This window comes from Cryptotermes secundus, unplaced genomic scaffold (assembly GCF_002891405.2).
Source record: "Cryptotermes secundus unplaced genomic scaffold, Csec_1.0 scaffold7, whole genome shotgun sequence".
Classification (NCBI taxonomy): domain Eukaryota; kingdom Metazoa; phylum Arthropoda; class Insecta; order Blattodea; family Kalotermitidae; genus Cryptotermes; species Cryptotermes secundus.
Window position 1 is genome coordinate 684,349 of NW_019727389.1, and position 26,458 is coordinate 710,806.

The 26,458-nt window shown below is 37.9% G+C and overlaps 2 protein-coding genes across 6 annotated transcripts in view; one reads left to right on the forward strand and one right to left on the reverse strand.

The window, feature by feature from the left end:
- The window catches only part of LOC111864611, a 629,006-nt gene extending 627,219 nt beyond the window's left edge, over positions 1 to 1,787 (reverse strand). For all 3 annotated transcript variants that reach the window (XM_023851980.2, XM_023851979.2, XM_023851978.2), the window contains exon 1: positions 1,539 to 1,787. In XM_023851980.2, coding sequence (XP_023707748.1) covers positions 1,539 to 1,694 — 156 coding nt within the window. In that variant the 5' untranslated portion in view covers positions 1,695 to 1,787. The remainder of the gene's footprint in view (positions 1 to 1,538) is intronic.
- Positions 1,788 to 4,276: 2,489 nt separating this feature from the next.
- Positions 4,277 to 26,458, forward strand: part of LOC111864597 — a 45,780-nt gene continuing 23,598 nt past the window's right edge. For all 3 annotated transcript variants that reach the window (XM_033751492.1, XM_023851949.2, XM_033751491.1), the window contains exons 1-4: positions 4,277 to 7,289; positions 16,250 to 16,329; positions 18,681 to 18,801; positions 20,078 to 20,191. In XM_033751492.1, coding sequence (XP_033607383.1) covers positions 7,170 to 7,289; positions 16,250 to 16,329; positions 18,681 to 18,801; positions 20,078 to 20,191 — 435 coding nt within the window. In that variant the 5' untranslated portion in view covers positions 4,277 to 7,169. The remainder of the gene's footprint in view (positions 7,290 to 16,249; positions 16,330 to 18,680; positions 18,802 to 20,077; positions 20,192 to 26,458) is intronic.

The following is a 26,458-nucleotide window of genomic DNA, read 5'->3' on the forward strand; positions in this document are numbered from 1 at the left end:
ACAATCGTATTTCTGCCGTATCACAGATTGGCTTATTGCAGAGGCTATCGTTCTGGAAATGTCAAGGAGCAGACTGTAATGACAAGAACAATTATAACCTAAATAACAGTGTTAGCATGAGTTCAAGACCTATGAGTTTCATGCAATGAAACTGTGCAACTTATAAATGCTGTTCTTTGCCGGGCAATCCAAACAAAAGTTTTCAGGCAGAAAATTTTGAGGGCATTCTTTCATGTATCTATGACTATGAAGCACTGCAAATAGCAGAGCAGCGAAGGTTTAGCCGATCAGATGCGTCAAGGCCTCATCCACCTTAGTGGCCATACCACCTCCACATGGTGCACCCTGTTTCCATAACAGAGGTTATGACAGTCAAGTCACGATTGTATCTGCTGCAGTTGGAATGGAAGAAACGCCAATACTTAATTCCGGTAAAGCGAATCACAGCGACATAACTATTATGAGGTGTGGAAGAACTGACACCAGTTTCACGCTGTTAAGTTCTGGTTTGAACTGTGAGGTCAAGTCGAATACTTACCTATCAATTGATCGACAAAGCAATAAGAGGCACCTTCTACCTTCTGCCAAAAACCTACCATGACCCTTTCTCAACTCCAAAATATTATTCGTATTCCGTGTATTACTTGCTCTCGTTTCAATGTTTAACATTAAACACACGTACCTTCTACTTTTCCAATTAAGAATTAACTTTTACCCAGATACACGGAACAGAGTTGAGTAAAGATAAAGCTGGAAGTTGTCCCTGCGTCTAAGTCAAATTTGGATCACTCATTCTTGTGTTCATGAATTCTGAGCTTCAAATCTTTTCAATTTATGCCTGCATCAGTTTAGCGTGAATCTAAAATTACCGACGTATCTCATTCGTACATTATGAGCTTCTTTGAAGATACATGATATCATTTCGCTTTCAAAATATTACCAACAAATATTAAATGTGACGACTTTTTCTGACATTTTTCGGCGATCAAGTCAAATGAGTGGCGATCTAATTTCTGGCCATCCAGACAGGTGTCCTGATGTACATCTGGGCTGTGTACGCTGGGTGAAGGCCTCGCCCCCTTTTCTGCCATGAATACACCATGCTGCGTTTCGTTACATCATATTTTATGGTCCACAATTTCAATATGACAGTCTAAAACGGTTCAAATGAGGTGCTGTACACAATTATGTACGTTACTGAGATCGACACGCATTAAAGCAAGATTATAAAATATTTTACGTTATAAATGTCAACTTTTCATCACAAGAGCAAATTATTAACACACAGCAGATATAACACTCCCATAAGTCAAAGAAGGCAATATATGCAATGTATCACGCATCGGTTTCCGTGTTGCGTACACAATCATGTAATAAACATTTGAACCAAGGCGCCTTGCGTCATGTTTAAATATACGCAACATTACACCTAACGGCAGTGACGTAAAACAGAACAGTATTAACTAAATGGAGACATTCATACTGACTCTGCATGCTGAACACAATTATTTTTCTGCTGAGAATTACAGAAACTGTACCTGCAGATCTGGATGAGAGCTGTCCTTGTGACTTGTAGCACGTATTACTCCCGCCCTCCAGCCCCACTCGCCGATTTTTCCTAATTTCAACTTGGTAAATCTACTAACCGACAGAAAACGTTTACCCACTATTTCTTCTCGATACTTATAAGCCATTATATCCTCTAGGTACACATTTTCAATTCAAAAACATCACAAACGTCAAACTTTTCACCACCATCGACTCAAACACCACAGCACTGTTCCCTATCCGCGCATTGATACTTCCGAGAAAACACTTTCCATTGCTCCGCCAGAGACCGCCATCAATCAGACGATGAACCTTGCGTATCTCTGCGCCGCACAGAAAGTAGATCTTCACCACGTGACGAAAACATCGCTACGTCACACCTCGATTCAATATGGTTGATGTGCAGTTTGTTTAGTGTGCTTGGTTGTGCGATATATGAACTGTTTTATTGCTGTATGTGTGTGTGAGAGCGTTGAGTTCTGTAATTATGATATCTTCTATTATATCACGCTTAGTAATGTAAGTAATTTTCACGTCTGCATTTATAAAATCTTTATAAATTAAATAATAATAGAAACACGGCGGTTAAGGATCTAATTTTGGCTCCAGGTACAATGAGACAATCCATTTCTGGTTGTTGAAGTTCTTTGGATAAATTTTTAGGAATCTGGCGTATTGTGTTCGCATATTATGATATTTGTAACAATATAGGTAAACCTAGAATGCTTTCAAGGCCTTAGATTCTTCCATACATGGAAAATCAGTGACAGCTGATTCATATTGATTTTCAAGGCTGAAATCCCATTACCTCATTTTTGCCAAATATGATAGTGATCGTATGTTAATTTATGTTACCGCTTTCTTGCAACAGTTATAAATATTATTTCCTTTTGGAAATGGCCAACTTCGTGATTTTAACGCAACAACAGTTTCTTCATTATGTTCGCAATTATTTTCGAAATTTGTCCAGTAATTGCCATATTATCATTGTTGTTATGATTTTTGCCATTTCTTCGTGTATATATGTTTGTTTTGTTTATGCATTTACTTTTTTACTTACTTTTACTTGATTTATAATTGTCCTTCAGAAATAAAGAATTGAACACAATTGACTTTAAATCTTATGGACTAGAATGTTTAGTTGAGCCTAGTAACAACATGTTAAATCGTAAGTAATCTGTTTGGTTCAGGCTTTAGGTTCGTTAGGTGATTTTGATGCAGTTTGGTTATTTCTTCTTTCAGAAAATACGTGCTTATTTTAAAACAGTTCAGAGATGCACATCATAACTGTGCAGGATTAAAGAGAAAATAGCTCAAACTTGACGAAACTTCTGAACTCGTAGTTCTGAAAATTTATCCCACTGTTATCCTTTGTTGTTTGAGCTGTAGTATATAAGAAGTGTGAAAGTAATTTAAGTAAAAACATGTGAGAATATTCTGAAACTCTTAAAACTGTGTAAACGATTTATCAAGAATAGCGATTTCTGCTAATGGGAATATTTGTTTTGATAGAAACAACTTTTTCGAAGGAAGCAACAGTTATTTGTAATATCAGTATATTCAAATATACATCTGTGCATAATTTGAGTGAGACTGATCAGCTGTAGGACACATCAATTCAGTTGTTATTTTTTAAGGTTCTCCAAACCAAAGGAAACTTCATGATTTATTGTTTGTTAGTGCTCATAACTGTTTTCTTCCTCTGCACAGCTGACTTTCATAGTTGAGGAGACATGCAAGCATGTTATGTTTTTTAACTTGTTTTCTGAAGCACTCCTACTTCCTTCTGTTAAAAGAGAGGCTTATTGCAGGCTGTTGTCTTTGAAACAGATCAGTGGAAATCTAAAGGAAGAAAGTTAGGTGTTCTGAAGATTACTGTCTTTTGGAATGTGGTTTGAAAAAGTTAGCGTTTTTTCTTGTTGATAGGCAGAAATGACTGTTAAAATTATTATTTTTTTTTGTGTGTTTAATTTTTGTAGAGTACTGCATTTTACTTGAAAATTCTGTGTGCAGTAGGTAAATGTTGAATGTGGCAATGATTCGTATGGAGATTAATGGTTCCAGGTTCGAATCTCAGTGAGTCACATTGACAACCTTGAATGTGGTTTTTGCGATTCTTCTCAGTCATTTTGGATCAGTGCTTTAAAACAGGCCAAGAGCCTTTTCTTCCTGGTTTTTCTGTGTCGTTTATTACAGACATCCTTCTCTTTAATAAAGTATAACACGTGGAGTCAAGTTTGCATCATCAGAAACCAAGAAACAAATCTAGATAAACTCTGCATAAAGCTGCAATTTCTTTTTCCATTTGTAGTTAGTCCAGGGATGAACAGATTAATTGCAATTTGAGGAGACAGACATTTTTTGGGAGCATTCATAAAATAGTTAACAGAAACTCTTCAGGTGGAATACCCGAATAATTTTACTTTGATGTTTATGCTTGTCTTGAACTCTGTTGGGCATGCTTACCACATTGTGCGTTCTGTATTGAGATTCAGGAAGAACTCCATGGAGATGTTATTTGTTGTTCAGTAATTAGAGTGGAAATGTGCTGCGCCAACTGGGGAAGGGAATGGGGGGGTCATGGCGTTATTTTACTATTTTAACGTTGATGAGATCCCGTCCGTTAGGTGGGGCTCGTTGCACCGTAGCTAGCAACAGGATAGGGCCTAAATATAACCCTTGGCCGGGCGATGGCAGGGCACCGTGCCATACCGCTGCATGACGCCCGGTTGTGTAGTGTGATAACAGAATTCGTTTCCCGTGTCATTTGTCGGCCTGCTAGTGATGCACCAAACACTTCGTGTTATAGACATTAAGACAAGGGCATCAGTTTGAACGTGACACAACCGGATTCTGAACATACGAAGAATACACTCAGAGCGATTGGGAATTTTGGAAAGGAGTTTTGTTATTTCTTTTCCATACAGTCCATGTCAGTAATGTCAAGAAAACAATATATGCCAGTTCTTTTGGCGCTAGTGTTGTTGAGATCATGAAGAAGAGAACAGTGCTTGTGATTTCCACAGCTGGAGTCGAGGTTTGGTGGAAAACGTAGAGACCTGACAGAAACATCACTTCTCCTGTGTCTCACTTTTTTTCTGCGAACACACTTTTTCTGCTGCTTGCAACGTTTCTTGCCAACTATTGATTGGCTGCTACTTCGTTGCCCGTCATAAAAGCGAACTACATGAATAATATTGGTTTTGGCGGTTGCATGCGGTAGTCTTTTTCAGGAATTGCTGTCGCGTTTGTAAAAGCGGTGGCAGCTGGTGAAGTCGGAATTCAGAACATCGATGGATTTCCAGTGTCTTGATACTCTGATGTCACTCATGCGCGGCTCAGGCCTACTGCGTACATGTATACGTGCACTGTATCGATGTGTTTGTTCAGTTCTGCTGTCCCCTGCCACAGGTCATAAAATATTGTGGTATGGCTTATAATTAAATTCACATACTCGCAGTGGTCTGTTGTGAACGTGTCGCAAAGGACATTGAGATAATGAGCCCGTCAAGCTTATGTTAGTGTTACCTATTGCGTTGTTCCCTCTTTCGCCGCGTTCTTTATAGTAACTCTGATACTGGAAAATAATGTCACGTGTCCGGGGTTCCGTGGCAGATAATTGGGTTGCGGCTTAGACGAAGCTGTTTTATTGGACAAGTCGTCCACGAATAAAATTCCAATCACTCTGACAACTTCTTCCGTGTGATGCGACCTGACAACTCATCGTGTCTGATCAACTGATCTGACTGTCGCAATCTACCCTCTTAACGTAGATCTTCACGTACTGCCGAGAGAACACCTTGTCCAAGGTTTCTCTCTGTCTTCGACACACCGTTGGCTAGCGTATCCGTTGCTGTGGGAACTCAAAAATTCTGTCTTTGTTGCTAAGGCAGTTTCCTAGGTAGCGGCCTGCCAATGTATTCGTTGCCACTAAAGTGCGAGTTCTTGTTGTAGCCGTTGCGTAGCAATGGAGTCATATAATCCGGCTTTTAGGCGCCACGCCACAATAATATAACTATTTTCATTTCTTTTATGAAACTAATGGTTCGTTGTTTTGCTCTGACTAATTACATAATTCGTGATCTTGTAATAATGTCATCGAAGGTGAAAGTAGATGTTAGAATTACCATATTTTACAGCGATGGAGCTGTCGTAGTTGTGTATCTGTGACTTCTACAGTCTTCCATTTATGCCACACTGTTCAGTTTCTCTATTTGTGGATGTTATAAATTCTGGTCTGAGTGGGTCGGGAAATGTGGCCCATAAAGTTCCAAGAATTAATGACTGTATTCTGCTCAAAATGGATATTTCAACGTTACTGATAATCTTGACGCTAGTTTCACGAGCACCATTGTTCGTCTGGAGCGGCCTGGAGAGTCGACTTTGATCATTCACTCACCGCAGATGTACAGGCGTGATTAAAATGACGGCCTTACTGTTACTACAATAATGCATTCACGAGGAGCTGATGGACCTACTGAACCACGGTGACGTAATTAAAGCGGATACCGTTTATGAGAGCATTGTATAGTTCAGGCTATAAAGAAATTTAGCTTGTCAGCCGTCATTTTGGTCTCGCACTGTCAGCTGCTATGTTATGTAACGGCAGTTATGTCAGTTACTGACCGCTAAGTGACAAGATTGCAATAAACATTTCATGTAGTACAACTGCAAACCAGATAAATGGTTGATTATGTTTATCATTTTTGCTTTTTTCCATGTTTTGAATTGTACTCCTCATTGTAGAGTAGGTATTGTGAGCGAACCAGTTGTGTACTAGTGTTATTAAAGTCCTGCCACTGTCATTATCATTTGTTCACACGGGTGGAGTGTAAAAATAATGTATAAGCCAATATCCAAGTGCGCGGTGCGCGTAAAAGAGATGATGCAGCGAAATTAAGTCTACAGATGATCTATGCCTGCATGCCTTCGGGTATGTTTATAATACACTTAGGTTGTTAGGTATTTATATGTGTATAATGTAATTTTACCAGTCGTGAGAGTATTACTGGAGTGTCTTTAGATACTAACAGAAAAATAGCTGTCTTTTGTGATTACAATCAGCAAACTTTTCTGTAATTTCGGGCCAAGCTTGACATTTTATTTCGGAATATAGAGCAGTTAATGAGTGTCCGCTCATCCACGCAAGTTACGACAATGACATGCTAGGATATTTGTGAAAATTGTAATCGCAGTTTGGGCCATGAACTGTGTGTGTCCAACAGGTGGCATGAAAGCAGCATTAAAGAACACGGCCGTAAGGTTATGCTATATGACAACAGCTACAGTGTTACAGTGATGGAGCAGCTGAATGAGGACAGGGTCTTAATATCACCAAGGTTTCTATATATTCCGTGAAAATAACGAGAAACAACGTGGAAGGTGTCGCTGAAATGACTGCAGTAACCTAGGATACCAAGGGTGTTGCATTGTCTGAACGCACTCAGCTACCATGGATACTTCGGTATTACTTCGATACAGTGTCTGAACGCAAGAGGGGTGCTATACCTGTTGTGGTTAGTGGAGATCCTGGTTCGGTCCTGACTGACTTCGTTGGTGAAGAGGCACAAACCACAAGTTACATGGGCCACCAATCTTGATAATATCGTTTTACACTGTTGATGCTCATTACCAGAAGAATGATTTACATGTTGTATCCACTTTTCAGACTCGTCTTCGGAACCCTGTACCCAGCTTATGCCTCCTACAAAGCTGTTAGGACGAAAAATGTGAAGGAATACGTAAGTAGAATTTCTATATTTATTCACTTTTATGTACGTGGTACTACATCAGTAAAATCATATAGTTGCATTATCAGTAAATAAATAAACTGGTAAAATACATTTTTAAGTACAGTATATAGACCCTGGGGCTCGCAGTAGCGTAGTTGGTTGAGGCACTATGCTACAAGCCGGAAGGTATCGGGTTCGAATCCCGATGAGGTCATTGGATTTTGGGAAGTACTGAAAAAGTCTAAATCGGCCATTGCAGTAGATCTGATAAGACGTTTCAGTTATGCGTAGTTATAGGAAGAAAGGAATGTGTGAATGACGGCGACATTTAGATAATAATGTATATGAAAGCAATCAGCAATCTTGAAGACAGAATGACATTATTTTTGGGAAGCAAGGCGGCGCAGCCTAAAGAGTGCACCGTTATCTGTTGCTCAGACACTCGTTGATCACAACGACCTTGCAGCCTAAAGAGTGCATTGTCTTCTGTCGCTCGAACAATGGTCGATCACGATGACTGCGCAGTCTAAGGAGTGCACTGTCTTCCGTCGCCCGGACACTGCTCGATCACGATACCGCTCAGTCTAAGAAGTGCAGTCTTCTGTTGTCCGGGCACTGGTCGATCACAATGAATGCTCAGTGTAAAGAGTAAACTCTCTTCTTTCGCTCGGACACTGGTCGATCACAATGACTGCTCAGTGTAAAGAGTATACTCTCTTCTTTCGCTCGGACACTGGTCGATCACAATGACTGCTCAGTGTAAAGAGTATACTCTCTTCTTTCGCTCGGACACTGGTCGATCACAATGACTGCTCAGTGTAAAGAGTATACTCTCTTCTTTCGCTCGGACACTGGTCGATCACAATGACTGCTCAGTGTAAAGAGTATACTCTCTTCTTTCGCTCGGACACTGGTCGATCACAATGACTGCTCAGTGTAAAGAGTATACTCTCTTCTTTCGCTCGGACACTGGTCGATCACAATGACTGCTCAGTGTAAAGAGTATACTCTCTTCTTTCGCTCGGACACTGGTCGATCACAATGACTGCTCAGTGTAAAGAGTATACTCTCTTCTTTCGCTCGGACACTGGTCGATCACAATGACTGCTCAGTGTAAAGAGTATACTCTCTTCTTTCGCTCGGACACTGGTCGATCACAATGACTGCTCAGTGTAAAGAGTATACTCTCTTCTTTCGCTCGGACACTGGTCGATCACAATGACTGCTCAGTGTAAAGAGTATACTCTCTTCTTTCGCTCGGACACTGGTCGATCACAATGACTGCTCAGTGTAAAGAGTGTACTCTCTTCTTTCGCTTGGATATTGGTCAATCTTATTGACCAGGGTAGTAACATAAATTAGGCCACTATCACCTCCTTCCACATCCTTTCCAATGAATTATTGTCTCTCACCACCCAGGCGATCGACGTTATATGGCCCCAATTGACAGCGTTCTCAAATAAACTACAAATATGAGTTGTTCAAATGAAACCCCTTCGCGGCGCCGCTAGGGAATATGGCTGAGCTGTATGGATGACATACCAGCAGTCAGCAACGAGCTATGCAACAGAAGTGAAAGCTTGACAATGTTTGTTTGATAATGCCCATGGTAATTATTTTAACGGCCTCTGCTCCTTCGTCCAGAACAGTTCCCTACTGGATTTAATTTGAAAAATACTTGTAAATAAATGCTGTAATTCAGTCTACTAGGCTACGGTCTGGATGACCGAAGAATCTGGGTTCGATTCCTGGCAGGGGAGATATATATTTTCACTTTTCCTTAACGTCTTGGGGCCTACCCAGCTTTCTGTACAGTGGGTACCGGGGCTAAAGCGGCAGGGGCGTGAAGCTGGTCAGCTGAACACTCACCTCCATTTAGTGTCGAGGTTAAGAATGATGGAGCTATACCCCCACTCCCCCATACATTTACATGGCATGGTGCTGAATTAATTAAGCACAGGAATAACTTCACTTATACTTAATGGATACTAAGCACTAAACGTTATAGAGCGAATTTTGTTTGTTCCATGTCGTTTAACGTTTGTTTTAGGAGACGTTCAAATATGTGTGCCAAATTTCTTGCGAAATAATTGTATGATGTTGTCACCTGACGAATTTAATGAAAATATTTACAGCAATCTCAACCATGTTTATTTAAATTTAACGAGACACAAGGAAATAATAATTCAAACCGCGTAAGCCATTTTTCCTGGTGATTAATTCTGTCAACAATAGATTTGTATCAGCATTAAATGATCATCAAGTATGCGTTAGGTAACAAGCGTACCTCTCCGCTTAGTTTTCCGCCACCATTAACACAAGTCAGAGTCTGACGACATTCGGCCCCTTTTACTGACTCTTCTACGATCGTATCTCCTGGCCCCTTACAAAGTAAAGGTGACGGCTGTAAGAAACGTATCAACGTAAGCCCTTGGAAGGTTGCAAACTGCGGGTTTGCCTTAAAGGATCCTAAAGGTTTGCTAACATGCAGGTGTAGTCTTTTGTACTGAGAGAAGAACACAATTAGAGGACAAGATGTTGGGAAGAATATTTTGACCTAAGAAATAATCTTTAACAGGACAACAGAAAAATGTAAACGACGAAATTGTCCTTGTGTTTAATTAAGCGCCACGCCATAAAAAAGTATGGCAGAGTGGAGTTATCTCATATAAACGTTCGCTTATCTCAGCACTAGATGGAAATGAGTTGTTAGCCTCACGCCCCGGCCGCTGTATCTCGGGGTAAATAGCTTTGATACCTTTGGGTAGGAGGCTGGGTTGGCCCCAGAGCCGGTCTGAACAATGGAAAAGTTGAAGGTGCGTTGCTCCTGTTGGCAAGTGCTTCACGTTTTCCTCTTCGGCTTGTGTTGTCATGGTAATTAATTCAAACGGAATGGAATGAGCCAGGTATGTGTCACGTATGGAGGAACCAGAAGTACGTAACACAGTTTTGGTCGGAAGACCTCATGGATGGAGATAGTTCGGGAAACCTAAACATAAATGGATGGATAATATTAAAAGAGAAAAAAGTAAAGTTGTCTCTGTAATTAACTAAGTAAGCACTACGCCATGAAGGCGTATAAGGGAGTGGATGTATAGACCCACATCTTCTTGACCTTGGCATTAGTTGGAGGTGAATGATCGGCTTCACGCCTCTGCTGCTTTACCCCAGGGGAAAGAACCCACGGTACTCATTGGATAGGAGATTGGGTGGTCCCCAGAGCCGGTCTGGACGACACGGGGAAGTGAACATTCTTGATCCCACCAAGGACTCGAACTCCGACCCCTCGGTCGTCCAGCCAGTAACTAATCGCTATACCGACTTCTCTATCCCAGCTCAATGCTAAGATAAATTGATTGAGAAGTTGTGAATTAGATTGAAGTTTCTCACGGTAGGGTCCAGTGGCGATGTTAAATTCTGAGTTACATGTCGGCGAATTTCATGATTAGAGGAGTAATTGCCCGCTACGCCAGAAAGACCCAGTACCCTGCAGTTAGTGGTGGAAGGAAAGTATGCGTTTGCAGGAGCTCTAACGAGATGAGTGTTGCAGAAATAGATTGCCGGGGCTTTGGTGACCACTCCTTTGTCGTGTGAAAGGGTTTGCGCGAATCTAGAAGCTGAGGACAAAGGGAACTTTATCTGCCTCATCCTGTTGTCTTGGTGAGACAGGAGTATTACGTTGCAGTGATGAGGACTGATAGCCTGAGAACAGAGCAGAATGCGTGGCTTCAAACTAGGCATGTTACCTTACGTGTGACTACTTTAGTATCGGCAGTGTGCTTTCATGCATGCGTAGCAACCACTTATGTGTTCATCGAAGTTATAGTTTCTCAAAATGTGGGTCGCGATCCCTTTGGGGGTTGCCGAGATGTCAAAGAAAGTTGTGGAAAGATAATGAAATGAACAGATCAGTGTTTTCAGAAAATTAAATTGTTTTAAATTTGCTCGAAGAATGGAAATTCTCAAAATATTTCGAAAATATGACGTTTCGAATATCCCAGGATAGGGACCATTGGAGGGCTCTTGTGAACACGGTAATAAACCTTCGGGTTCCATAAAATGCTGGAAAATTCTTGAGTAGGTGCAGAATTGGCAGCTCCTCAAGAAGGGCTCAGCTTCATGAGTAAGCAAGTAAGAAGTCCATACCGCAGGATTTGCTGGACATTTAAATCTCCTTCGTCAAACGGTCAATTCTTTTTTTTCTGTGTCTGTACAGATGGGGAAGGTCTAATAAAATTACGCGTTATTGGAAGCGTACGCCGTTTGTTTTAAAGCACATATTGGCTTGCCCTTTCTTTATACTCTATTCGAGATGGATTCCGTCCTCTGTCTTGCTAAATTTGTGTTCGTTGTAGTAGTTACGACCGAGACTCGAAACAAAGAATTACTGTGCTGGTGAGGGCCAGCAGAAATTTAACCGACTGAGCGTCTGGATATAATGGTCACACGCCCACTTCACATCCTAGAGTTATCCGGCTCTAATCTCAGCTTCAATACTGGCTGTCGTGACATGCCTTCATGGTTTTTCTCAGACTCCTCAGTACATTAAATCATCATCATCAGTAATCTGTCAGACGACAGGTCCACAGTCTCTTCCAAAACAGTTCCTCCACTTAATGCGATCTAGAGCTTTCTCCTTCAAATTACAGTATCCTCTTCTGTCCCCAAGGTCATCCAGCATCTTCTTATGTCTTCTTCCTCGTCTTCTTGTCACTTCTATCCGCCCATCTATCTTTCCTTCAATAATTTCTTTTAGAAGGCAGTTTCTGCGTAAAACATGACCAATCCAATTAGCCTTCTGTTTTCTTATTTCGTGTAGGATATTCCTCTGCTCACTGACTCTAATTAACACTTCTTCATTTCTCACATAATCAGTCCAACTGATCTTCTCCATCCTTCTCCAACACCACATTTCAAAACTTTCCAGATGTTTCTGATCTACTGCCCTAAGTGTCCATGTTTCAGCCCCATACAGAGCTATGCTCCAAATGTAGCATTTCATTAGTTTCTTCCTCAAATTTAAGTCCAATTTGCTGGTAAAAAGATTCTTGACCGATTTATTTTATGACAGCTATTTTGACTCTCATTATATAAAGTTGTAAGTGTAACTGGTCCAGTACCAACATCTTGTTTCCAGTTCATATCATTGCCTTTTATGAATTTGAGTCTGACATTATTTGTATGGAGGGGTAAGGATATGGACATAGTAGGCTGGCTATTCTGAATTCGCGGATTTCATGTTGGGAGTTTCATTATCTGCACATTTTTTTATCATCGCCATGAGAGATGATCTCGTGGGTTGCAAATGGGATTTTGGTCACTCATGCTTGAACATGCTGAATGAAATTCCCACTAATCTTTAAATGAAGGCAACACAGAGAGATCAATCAGCGCAGCATCCTGCTCTGGTCAGCTCAACCGTCCAAGACCCTTCCTAGTTAGACAGACAGACAGACAGCATTGCATTGAAGTTCCTCATTAGGTTCAGTTCAAGATGATGATGTTGCACTTGCCAAGGTTAGACTTAATATAAGTCTGTGACAGTGCACTTTAATTATACAGCCATGTGTTTCTGCCATTTTCTGGACAGATTTGTTACAATAGGCTTCATCTATAGCTGATTCTATTATTCCAAATAATATATATCCAATTCTGAAACTATCTACTCCAACCGATTACTTAGTAGATTCATTTAACGGACCTTTTACCTAGATGAAATGGCAGTATGCCTCTACTCAGGAAATCGCAAAATTTATTAAGACACTAAAGACTAAAAATTCGAGTGGATACGATGAAATCTCTAATAAAATATTAAAGCTAAGCCTTCCATTTATAATTTCCCCATTTACTCATATTTGTAATGCAATACTTAACACTGGTGTCTTCCCTGATAGATTGAAATTTGCTGTAGTCAGACCACTATTTAAAAAAGGGAAAACTCGTGATGTATCTAACTATAGGCATATATCCCTGCTAACTTCTTTTTCTAAAATAATTGAAAAACTTATGTATGCTTGACTTATTACACATATCGAAACAAATGATTTATTGGTTCAAGAACAGTATGGTTTTAGATCACTTTCTTCAACTGAGAAAGCGGCTTTTTCATTGATTGATAGCATCTTATTTGTGATGAATAATAAACTATTGGTGGGAGGCATTTCCTGTGATTTACAGAAAGCATTTGTTTGTGTTAATCACAGAACATTGGAAAAATTAATATTCTATGGAATAGATGAGAAATTTAAATCACTCATTGAATCTTGCTTGTCAGGTAGATATCGAAGAGTTGTAATAGGGAACAGAATTGATTGTAGCAACTCTTCTGATTGGGAATTAATCAGATGCGGTGTTCCTCAAGGCTTGATCCTTGGCCCACTGCTTTTTCTGTTTTATATAAATGACTTACCAAAAATAATTAATAAAAATAATAACATGGTATTATTTGCAGATAACACCAGTATTATAGTAACTGGCACGAACAAATTAGACTTTGGTATGAACTGTAATAAAACTTTTAAAGATATTAATTCATGGTTTAATGCTGATTTGCTCACTTTGAATTTTAATAAATCTCAATATGTTGAATTTCATTCCATGAATCATTATAATATTACCACACAAATTACTTATGATCTGACTAATTTAACCAATGTGATGGATACAAAATTTTTAGACTTAATCATTGATGATACTCTCACATGGAAACAGCATATTGATTAAGTTATCAATAAAATTTCCAGTGCATGTTATGCATTGGGAAATATAAAATACTACTTTATCCCTCCAGATACATTAATTTATTTTTCCCACATTCATTCTATCTTGAGCTATGGTATAATTTTTGGGGGAGGCTGTTCTTGCGCTAACAATGTTTTTATACTGCAAAAGAGGGCTATTAGAATTATTACGAATTCTGGTCCAAGTGAGTCTTGTAGGGATTTATTCAAGAACCTGGAGATAATGACGTTTTATTCTCAGTTCATGTATTCATTAATTTTATTTACAATTAATAATAAACATCTTTTAAATTCTGTTAATGAGATTCACAAATATAAAACTAGATCCCTAAATAAACTTTACTTACCTACTGTCAACCTATCAAAATACAGTAAAGGTGCATATGTAGCAGGCATTAAAGCCTTTAATCATCGACCTCAAGCAATAAAAATGTTGGCTTCTGATCTGTTAATCTTTAAAGCAACACCTGAAGAGATTTTGATTTTGTCACTCTTTTTACTCTATGAAATTATTTGTAATATATTTTCAATTTATATATGCAGTTGTCTTATCTAAAATTATTATGGCTCATATTTTATTTAACCTTACTAATGTGATCTACAAATTTAGAATCAAATTTTAATAACCCAGATTTGTTTGTTATTAATTGATAATCATAACAAAGATGGCTGTTGATGGTACAATTTTAAACATGTATTGAAGAGGCTGTTACACCTCTCTAACTTATATGAACATTTAACATAGAACTGGTTATAAATGTGTGATGCTGGAGGACACCTAATTGGTAATTTAAGTGATTATATGAAATTGTGACTGTGTTCTTATAGTAAGTTATTTAACTCATGTTTTAATTGAATTTTATTTATTATTATTATATGCAATTTTATAATTTAATAAGCTTGCCTATCTGCAACCTGCAAAATTGATGTCAACCTATTGTTGCAAATAATGGACTCATACAATTTTGTATATGTATTTTAAAGATTATTTTGATATGTGTTTTAAGGACCATTTCCACATCCTGGTTATATACTGTACGGATATATGGAAAATAAATAAAATGAATGAATGAATGAATGGTTTGAGGATATTTTGATCATGAATATTTTGTGTCATTAGCTTGTATGCAGAACTATGTAGAATATATCATACCATTCAACTCATTGATCTCCATTTTTGAAAGCTGAAGTTAATAATGTATCCAGTTATCCTTTAATTTACAGACAGTGTTCATGGACATACACATTACAGAATGTTTCAGTGGGCCTGAGACAAAAGGATATACACTGGTAGGTTGTGTTGCTAACAGCTCACCAGAAGTTACAGTCGGAATAGCCCTTGTATATATTAAATATACCTGAGACAATGGACAGTATTGAACATGATAATCACATAATGAATCAGCATTTGTCACAAACTTCTAGAGAGCCACAGAGCTTTTTGTACAAATGGTGAAGGAGGGTGAGACATGAAAACAAATTAGATTTTTGTTGCTACAAGTTTTGAAGTATCACCACCAAGCATTTAAATTTGTTTGCTAATTACAAATGAATGTTTACAGTAATCCTTACCCACTGTCCATGTATACTGATATTTATACTTTCTCAGTTCTTCAAGTGAACTTCACTTATTGTTCCCTACTTGCATTACAAATATGCAGACCACCACAAATCAAAGAAATATCCTTGGCACTGAACACACTGTGTGGCATGATTTTTTTTATTTAAGTTTTAGTTTTATTATTTGTTGAAACCTTTTTGTACTGCTAGTGGGGCGGGACTAAGTCCCTTGTACTGCGGCCACTTCTGGCATATTGTACCAGTCCCAGATGATAGGTGAGGGTGATTGTCGAGCAATTGGTGGAATGAAGATTGGCAGGGGAAACCGAAGTACTCGGAGAAAACCTGCCCTAGCGTCACTTTGTCCACCACAAATACCACTTGACCAGACCCGGGATCGAACCCGGGACGCCGCGGTGGGAAGCCAGCATCTAACCACTTGAGCTATGGCATGGCCAAAAATCCAGTGACCTCATCGGGACTTGAACCCGCGACCTCCCGACTTGTAGCATAGTGCCTCAACCAACTATGCTACCGCATGCCCCCTGTTAAAACCTTACACAGGAATGAAATACAATGGGTAATCCATAATATGTTTAGCAGTCTCTTAGTATCTCTCTACATATATAATATTCCAGTTAGATTTATTCAGTCCTGTCTTATTTACAGGTAAAATGGATGATGTACTGGATAGTATTTGCACTTTTCACATGTGCAGAAACTTTTACGGACATGTTCCTCAGCTTCTGGTAAGTTCTTATTTGACTGTCTAAAAGATGACTTTAGCTCTACTTGTGAATTTCTCCCTGTGCATTTAAATGTCTGACTTCAGTAACTATTTTTATATCATCTGCAGTAAGGCACTCTGAACCAGGAAATTTTACCCTTAGTTTCTTTTGGAGTTCAGCCAAGTTTCTTCTCAATACAGCATTCCTTCTCTTCAGTGTAACTCTCTCACTGAGCACTCCACAAAGAAGGAGCTAAATTACAAAGGTTATAGAATAAAATAATCTGTTGATGTTTCACTGTCTGTTGTTACTAAAGGTTTGAGTCAGGTCACTTTCAGTAGAATATGAAATGTTTGTTTTTGCATGAAAACTGAATGAATTCTGGTCAGTGTTAATATCATGAATGGATCATTTCAAGAATGTGCACAGATATTACATTTAATTTTAAGGTCTTTCATTCTGGTCCGTCACACTAACCAATTAACAATCAAGTTCCTTCCGTCAAATGTGACACTTTTTTAAGTTTTCCACCTCGTCAGCACAATCATGGAAATCCTCGAAACAGCTAAGAAGGGCAATCTAATGAATGTAAAGGAAGATTTCCAAATATATTATCATAACAAACACAAAAAATTAATAGAAGAACAAAGACAGATAAAAGAAACCAACAATCAAAAAAACCTCTTCGAACTCATAATACAGGATTCGTACACCCCCACACTGACGTCACAAACACAGGATACATAAACCACACGACACAGCACTCCTTAAGCACACAAGCATCACAACACACAGACAAGCAACATCAACTACCGACAGGTAAGGTTAGTGAACCTTAAAAGTATATACACATAAAAACTTATATAATACAATCTAAATAAAACCACAACTTTTTATTTACAGACAACACACGTCAACAACATCACGAAGCAAAAAGATTGGGCCAAGCGGGAAAGAATTCTAGGGATTTTAAGAATTCTTACTTCAAATAACGAAACATAATTTTACAGAATTAACGACGAATCAAATAAGGAAGCTACTGTGGTGTGTGAAAAACTTTTAGTGAACCGACATTCTGGGTAATTTTAACTATTTGTAATTATTTTAATTAACTGGAACGTGGCTATCTTGGACAAAGTGAAGTTTTGTGTGTTGGTGATTTCTTTTTCTACTATAAATGCCTCTGATGATGGCTCCGTGGTGAGCCGAAACATGTAAGGCAGGTGCTGACGAGGTGGAAAACTTAAAAAAGTGTCACATTTGACGGAAGGAACTTGATTGTTAATTACATTTAATGATCACATACAAAGTGTTGTGAATTGTAATTGTGTCTCTGGAGAGACAGATTGGCCAGTCTCATTAGATTATTCAGAGATGGTATGAAAGACATAAAATGAAGATAGTTGTGAATGCCCTAAGCAGTTAAGGAATTAATATGCTGTTGAGAATAGGCCATCATAATGAAAAAGTATGTTGTTCTAAAACTTCAGGTTATAATTGCAAAAAAGTATGAAAAAAGTTTGAGACTGCTTTACTGCATTCATTTTTTTGTGAACCTATGGACTTTCTTGGGGGGAACATGGTAGCGTAGTTGGTTGAGGCACTGTGCTACAAGTCGGAAGGTCATGGGATCAAATCCCAATAAGGTCATTGAACTTTTTTACTTTACCTAACCCTTCCAGCCGCACTCTGGCCCTGGAGTCGACTCAGTCTCTAACAGAAATGAGTACCAGGAATATTCTTTGAATGTTCTTGGGGGTAAAGGGTGGCTGGCACGTAGGGCTGAGAACCTTACCGCCATTTATGAGCCGATTGTTTAGAAAATGTGGGAACCTCAACATCTCACAACCCTATGGACCTCCAAGGTCTGTTACAGGAATACCTATACTTTTTTATGGACTTTCTTGATTCATCCCTCAAATAAATACTGTGAAATATCATGGTAAGAACTTAATATAACCTTTGTGATAATGTTCATACTCACAACACAGCCGAACATTACAGTTTTTAATATAACAGAGATTATCATTATCTTGTTAGGTAAAATGTAAAGGAATTTATTGCCTCTGCTTCTGCATGATCAGTGCACTGTGTGTGTCACATTAATATGTAAAAATTTATGATGTCATGGATAAACTGTTACCAGTATTCTGCATTGCAACTGATGGGAATTGTATAGGGGGTCATTTTACTAGTTTTGCCCAAATTGATTCATTGTTAAAAATGAGTTTCAGAAGGGGACAGGAGATTTGTGATTGGTGCTGTTTAAATTGACGTAACATTTACCTAGTGCTTCTGAATTTTCATTTTGATTTTGTGTTATAACCTACTCTTTCAGAAATTAAATTGGCTGCTCCAATATTTTGTTACAGGTTTCCATTTTATTATGAGATCAAGATAATCCTGGTGCTTTGGCTTCTTTCCCCAGCTACCAAGGGCTCCAGCATCTTGTACAGGAAGTTTGTTCATCCCATGCTCAGTCGTCGTGAACAGGTGAACTTGCATTTTATACTTGAAGTGACGTAGAGAGCCATTTAGGAAGTAATTAGTAATGGACTCTTGAATATATCTGTATCACCATGGCAGGTATAGAAGCTCATTTACAAAATACCAATCCCTATGCCTGTACATTTTAAGGCACACAATGACACATGGGAGTGCTAGGATTGCAAGTTTTGATTGAAGGCATGACTATTTTGTTCTGTTTTTCATCATCAGGATTATCCTATTCATCACCACAATCCTCCCAAGGTTTTAGGTGTAGTGTGGGCTAGACGTCCCTTGCAGGTAAAATACTTGTGTGTTAAGAATGGCGGGAAGTTATTCCTAGATTTGAGTCAGTCCAGAGCAGGAATTAGATGAATAATTTTATAAGCTACTGGTCCAGCAGTGCAGATTTCCACTACTTTAAAATTGCCAAGTATAACCTCATACCATCACTGTGATTGTAAATTTGAATGTGTCCAAATGCAGAATAACTCATATTACATTTTTAGGTACGGTGTATCAAATTTCATATGTCTAGCTACAGTACTTCATTCATTGTCATTATCAGATAGAATGGTAATTATACATTTAGTGTAGCCATCATGATGTTTGTATTCTACAAAAATATGTATTTTAATGGAAGTTTCATATTTTGTAAAGATTTGTTGTCACACATTTCAGGGCCCTACATTAAGTGGTGCTAGTGCCCCATCTTCCTTAGAATGTACAAGAGCAAATGTTGGCATCAAGTGGGTTGTTCAGATCTCAGTCCGAAGACCGACTAACTTGGCTGAGGTTTTTCATGGTTTTCCTCGGTCTGACCAAACAAACGCCATTATGGTACCTGTACCTCAGATTAGGTTAAGAGTGCTTCCTCATTCATCATTTCAAATTAATTATTCACTAATCATCCTACCATTGAATGTTATGTGGTCTGAGCTACTGAGAACATCATTAAATGAACCAAAAATAAATAAATAGAACATGGCACAGAGAGTTGTATGATTCGCAATGATGTGATGTATTCGTACATTCATACATATGAGTTTTCAACAAAATCTGTCATTTGGTCTGTAGGTGAGGAGTGGGGAGCACAGATGCATACAGAATGTGTCGAAGATAAAATAGAAAAGAAGGGTAATATAAATCATAATTGAACAGTGTAAACAGAAATTTATCTGTATTGTCAAATAAGAATAATTATATGCATTGCATAGTGACATAGCTGATCTTTTGCTAGTACAGGTCATTTGTGACATGCTTTTACTTGTCCTGTTGGCAGGAAATTGATGAGTATATAGCAAAAGCAAAGGAGCAGGGTTACCATACAGTGCTGCACCTGGGTACAAAGGGAGTTAACTATGCCACCACAGTACTTATGCAGACTGCCATTAAGGTAAGTAATTGAATTGCAGTGTTTCATTACATCACTTTAAGTGTTCTCATGTCATATTTAGGCTTTTTGTAAAGTCATTTTGGTTGTACTTACCAGTAAAAATGTAACACCTTCAAATGATTTGTCCATTAACATATTGCTTCATATGTAGTACTTTTGGTTTAGCTTCTGAATGTCAAGTGTTAATGTGCCAGTGTCAGAAGCTCAAGTGGTAATTAGTATCATTCTTCAGTAAAAGGCAGGTCAGTGTTAACAGTGGTAATTTGTTTTCCTTCAGACCAAAGTTTCCCAAACCTGTTCCTTTGTGAGACCCTTCAAAAATCCTTTTCCTAAAATGTTTTCCGGCAGAATTTCTCCTTCATATGTCTGCCTCACATTTTAGACGCTCCCTTTAACTGTTCCATCCCCATGCAGCCTAACTTTTATATTGTGTTTCACAAATACTTTCCCTTCTAGAATATAAGGAGAGTAAAATCATGCAAATGGGGAGGGAGGGATGGTGCAGGTCTTTCCTAAACAGATCAGTGGAACAGTATCTCCATATATTACTTTAATATCCAATTTCAAGTGATATAGACTGCCTCTGTGGTCAAGCGGTCAGAGTTCCTGGCTACAGATCAAGAGGTCCCGGGTTCGATTTTGGCGCAACAGATTTTCTGTGAAGTAGTGGGTCTGGAATGGGGTCCACTCAGCCTCATGAGGATAATTAAGGATCTATTTCAAGGAAATAGCTGCTCTGGTCTAGATTAAATGGCCCCCGGGAATCCGTTGCACTGACCATGCGACACCCTCTATCCGCAAAAGTTGGTACTAACTTTGCCAACAAGCGGTGGTCCCTTGGTCAGTATAGTTTGTTTGCGGACTAAAGGTTACGGAGTTTCAAGTGATATTAGTACACAAAAAGTCCACAATTTTGCATGTTTTGTTCAACAGTCTGTCTCAAACATTTTCTCAACTCCAGAGGATTTGCAGACCACCATTTGGGAACCAGTGCTTTGCTCAATCTTTGAATTTACCTCAGTTCATTTCCTTTCTTAATCCTATGAAATTTAATTTGTAAATTGCTGCACATTCATATTATTTATACATTATATCTTGTGTTTATTAGAATGAAAGTTCAGTTTGCATATAGAATTATGGAGAATACATACTCGTAAAATTTACCTGTTTTCAAACCCAAACATAATTCCAGGGATCTCTTTGTCTTTTTCCAAGAAAGTTAGTGATAGCCCCCACATCAGTGGTTTTCTGTACCTCCTGAGACGGTTAAACAAATGTTCAGCCCCTCAAGGACGACTTTGAAAATGCAAAACTTAATTGTTTAATGTTCTTATAATCTATCCAAATCACAACTCATGTTTGTAGATATCGGCATGACTGTATCACCAGCAGATTTTTACCAAAATATAGCAAAACCATGTAATTATATTAAATATTTATACTGGTTAAAAATATCTCCACTAGATGTCAAATAATGTAGTAAATGTCATAGAAGGCTGTGGTGGAGCAAAGAAAGTAGTTATAACTTGATGCCAAGATCAGAGAACATACCTTTCGTGCATATATGTGCTCTTGGTGATAATAGACCAGTTTCACTTCACATATACTGTATGTGCTTGCAGACATGGATGAGATTGTTCAATTGTTCAATTTATTTACGTTCCATAAATCCAGATACAGGTAGACTCCATATGATATGGAACAAGTCAAATACAATATAAATACAATGACATCTGTACAATAACAGTCTAGTTGAAAAAATAATAAGATTGCAAATTACATAAATATAAGTTAATTGTACTTATGCATCTACTTATGCATCAGAACTTGAGCCTGTTAACAGAAACAGTGTCAATAATAAATGAATGGTGATCACCTGTATGTCTGTCATATGTACAAGATTATCTTCAGTCAGTTCACAGTAGAAGTAACATTCACTGATAAAAAGTTTGCAATGGGAATGACGACTTAATGGTAGTTGAGAAATGCTGCCCTACATTAATTTGAGACTGCATCATACATTCTGTTCTTTGTTGCTGAGATACTTGGAATTAGTACAGCTGTTATTACTTGTGTGTACTGTAATTTATTTATGAGTAATTATGGAGCACGGAGGAGCAACTCATTTTTAGGTGTGTTCGTGTTCCTGCTGAGCATCTATTAAAATTATTATCTCTGTTCATTTGCACACATGAAACAACTTGAGAACTGGTGAATGGATTTTTATGAAATTAGATATTACAAGTATTTACATGATGTCATAGGGGACTGGGTTCAATTCTTGCAGCTGCTTTGAAAGCACAGGATCTGCTTGTTTTCGGGTGAACAAAACTTATGAGATAAAGTTCATGGGTAGGTCAGTAGCAGAGAAAATCACTTTTATGATGAATCTATTGAGATATTCTTGCAGTCTGGAGTATTAAGTCAAGAACAGTAAAATGTCCCTTTTTCTAAACTATAATTTTCTTTCGGTTTAGAAATTTTTGTCGTGAAGATATATTAAATATACCATTGAGTTAAGTCCTAATAGTTTCATTAGATGAGTCATGCTGTTCATTGGTGATATCTATTGAATGAGGGAAATGGTACTCACTTACTTACTTACTTACTTACTTACGGAGCTGAGCCCTTCTTGAGGAGAAGCCAAATCTGCAGCTACTCAAGAATTTCCCAGCATTTTATGGAACCAAAAGGTTCATTACTGTGTTCACAAGAGACCTCCACTGGTCCCTATCCTGAGCCTGATCAATCCAATCCATATCATCCCATCCTGTCTCTCTAAGATCCATTTTAATATTGTCCACCCACCTACACCTTGGTCTTCCCAGTGGTCTCTTTCCTTCTGGCTTTCCCACCAATATCCTATATGCATTCATCATCTCCCTCATTCATGCTACATGCCCTGTCCTCCTCGTCCTCCTTGACTTGATCATTCTAATTATAATTGGAGAAGAGTACAAGTTATGAAGCTCCTCATTATGGAGTTTTCTCCAACCTCCTGTCACTTCATCTCTCTTCAGTCCAAATATTTTCCTCAACACCCTGTTCTCAAACACCCTCAGTCTATATTCCTCCCTTAATGTCAGAGACCAAGTTTCACACCCATACAGAAACACAGACAAAATTACAGTTTTGTATATTCTAATTTTTATGTTTTTGGACAGCAGACGAGAAGACGAAAGGTTCTGGACTGAATGGTAGCAAGCATTACCCGAGTTCAATCTCCTCTTAATTTCCTCCTGAAACAGGTTTCGATCTGTTATCGTTGTTCCAAAATATCTCAACTGTGCCACATTTTCAAAACATCTGTTTCCTATCGATGAGGGAAATGGTAAACATTAAAAATTGAGCCTGAAGATTATGGAAAGTATCCTCTTAGTTTGTTAATATAATTTCATTCACGTTACTGAATTTTCACCATACAGGGATGATCACCGTTGGTCTTGTATAAAAGGGAGCATTAAAAGTATTAAAGGACTGTGTTAGTATTGTTATCTGAACAGCCAGTACATTTCTAGTTATATTGTCAAGTTACTTACAATATGTTCATGTTATGTTGAGTACCTTTTGTGTAAAAAAAGAGTTAAGTATGTTTGTGGGAATATATTACATGGAGGGGCCATTTTCTTCTATAATTCTGCTGCTGCTGCTTTACAGACAACAGGGTGTTTTGTTGTGTATAACTGGTATCAAATTTGCCTTTCAAGAGGTAGTGATATTTTGATATGATACATGCTGATAATTAGAATGTTCATGTGTTTGCTTGTAGTGATGCATCATGAGATATAGCAGGTTTTCTTAGTGTAGTATATTTTCCCCGTGTTCAGAGGTCTAAATTGAATTATTAGTTGTGGGTTACCTGTGTAGGGTTTTGTGTAACCCTTTTATATAGAGAGGATATAAAAATAGTTAAAGACGATTTTCCTTCCCATTTCCTCTCAGATTGCAGAAGTGTATTGAGATGCGTGTTATAACTAGAACTTCTGTACTTAATGATGGAATTTGGAATGATTAAGATGACTTTAAAATCTCTATACCCTGTATACCGTATGGTCAAAGTTCTGATAATTTGGCTTTATTGTCCCACTGCTTTCAAATTTTTTCTCTTTCAAACCAGAGTTCATTGTTGGTTTACAAGGTAAGCATTGATGCTTCTTTTAAGTTATTTTTGATTCTTTATTTTAAAAGTCTGTTATGTACTTCATTTGGAAATCATTCATTGGTAGATGCTTGTTAATGGAAATGCTACTCTCACAGTATGCAGGCTTATTATATACTCCACATACATGGGAGTTTCTTTGGAGCATAACTTTAAATATTCTGAATTATTTTGAAAAGGAGAAGTTGAAATTCTGCTTGTCATAGTTTGTAGTGATGTGCAAAATTGTTATGCATGTGTTGACTTCTTTCCTTCTTCTTTTAAATGAATATGTTTGGGATGCAAGGTTCACTGTAATATTCACTTCTTTGTTTTATCATGTTTAAAAGGTGAAGAGAAGTGGTTTGTCTTTTTTGGATAGTTTTGTTAATGAGATAAAAGTAACATTTCATCCAAGCAAATACATATATGATGTGTGGAACTGTAGATATTCATTGACTTTTTAAGCAGCTTGAAGGTTCCAAAATGTTGTGTTCTCTAGTTTTGTAGAATACTGGATGATTGATGATGTCCAAAAACCCAGTAATTCCAAGCTTTAAGGTTGTTTCAAATTCGTGTATTACCTTCACTCTTACAAGATGAGTAGAACTTAAATGTAAATTCTGTTACCCTTTGCACCATATTATTACCCCACCCCATTATCGCTGCCACTACCTTGGATAGGTTTCAGCTTATATAAATGCTTCTGTCTATATTTACAAGTTTTGAGTAATAAGTTATCAGAACAAGCTCAACTCAGACCTCAGCGAGATAAGACAAGTATGGCTATGTTCTTTACCACTGAAAGTAAACAGTATCCAGTTTCTGGTTTATTGCTTCTGTTGAATTTGATAAAAGGTTATTAATGTCTCTGAGCATGGTTAATAGATATGTTAGCTGCTGACTTCTTTGTATAAACTGCAGAGGCTATTAGCATCATGTGAGATGAGAGGGTGATTTTTATAATCAAGAATTGGAAAGGAAAGAGCAGAAATGATGGAGGTCTGTTGTTAAGGTACTGTCATGTATTTCATTTGGAGAAACTGAGGGCAACAGCAAGAAGCCTGTCAGGATATCTGGTTGGTGGCTGGATTTAATGTGATGCCTCCTGAAAGCTAGTCAAATGTTCTAACATTCTGCTACCTCAATCATTGTATGACTGGAAAAAGGAGTGAGATATTACACAACCAGTATAGTCAGGGAAAATGAAAGTATGTTGTAAAGTAAAGGTGTCCCTGTAACAGGTCATGGAGGCTCATAAGGTTGTGAGATGTTGAGGTTCCCACATTTTCTAGACAGTCGGCTCATAGATGGCGGTAAGATTGTCAGCCTTATGTGCCACCAGCCCTTTACCCTCAAGAATATTCCTGGTATTCATTTCTGTTAGAGGCTGAGTTGACCCGAGGGCCACAGTGTGGCTGAAATTGTAAACAGTGCTTTTAATGTGCCATAACCTCAGTGAATCTTTGTAGAAGACAGCACAAGAGTATAACAGAGCTACATAAATAGATATACAGAAATATACACACTATATATTGTAAAAGACGGCAATTAAAAAATTGGCTGTTAAATGGTAAACATTAGGAGAACTCACAAATTTATAACTTCATTCCTTGTGGGTTCAGGCTTATCTACGTTTGTTAATGAACATTTTCTTTATTTCTTTTTTTCTTTTTATTGCACTTTACATATACATCTATCATTTTACTGAGTACAAAGGGGAGTCAAAATTACCACATTTTGTTTTTGACACTGTGAAAAAAGAACAACCAGAAATTCATACTTGTGCCCCTGTAATTCAGAAAGTAAGTATTCAGAATTTTGGGTTTTCTTTTTTAATTATTTAGAAGATGTATTTTTTTCTTGAATACCAGAAATTTTATTTTGTGCCATTTTTATGTGTAGGTCATGAATTTTAATTTGCCTTGCTTTCCCTGATGTTATCGTGGTGAACAGTAAAGTACAGTCCATGTATGTTCTTAAATCCTATTTTGTATTTCCTTTGAATCCCTGTATTTCAGTTCTGGTCACACTGCATATACCTCTTGTGCTACTCATGTTTTATTTGCATCATCTTAGTGGTTAGAGGAATATTATGTACTTAAATTTACCATGATATTTTATTTAGT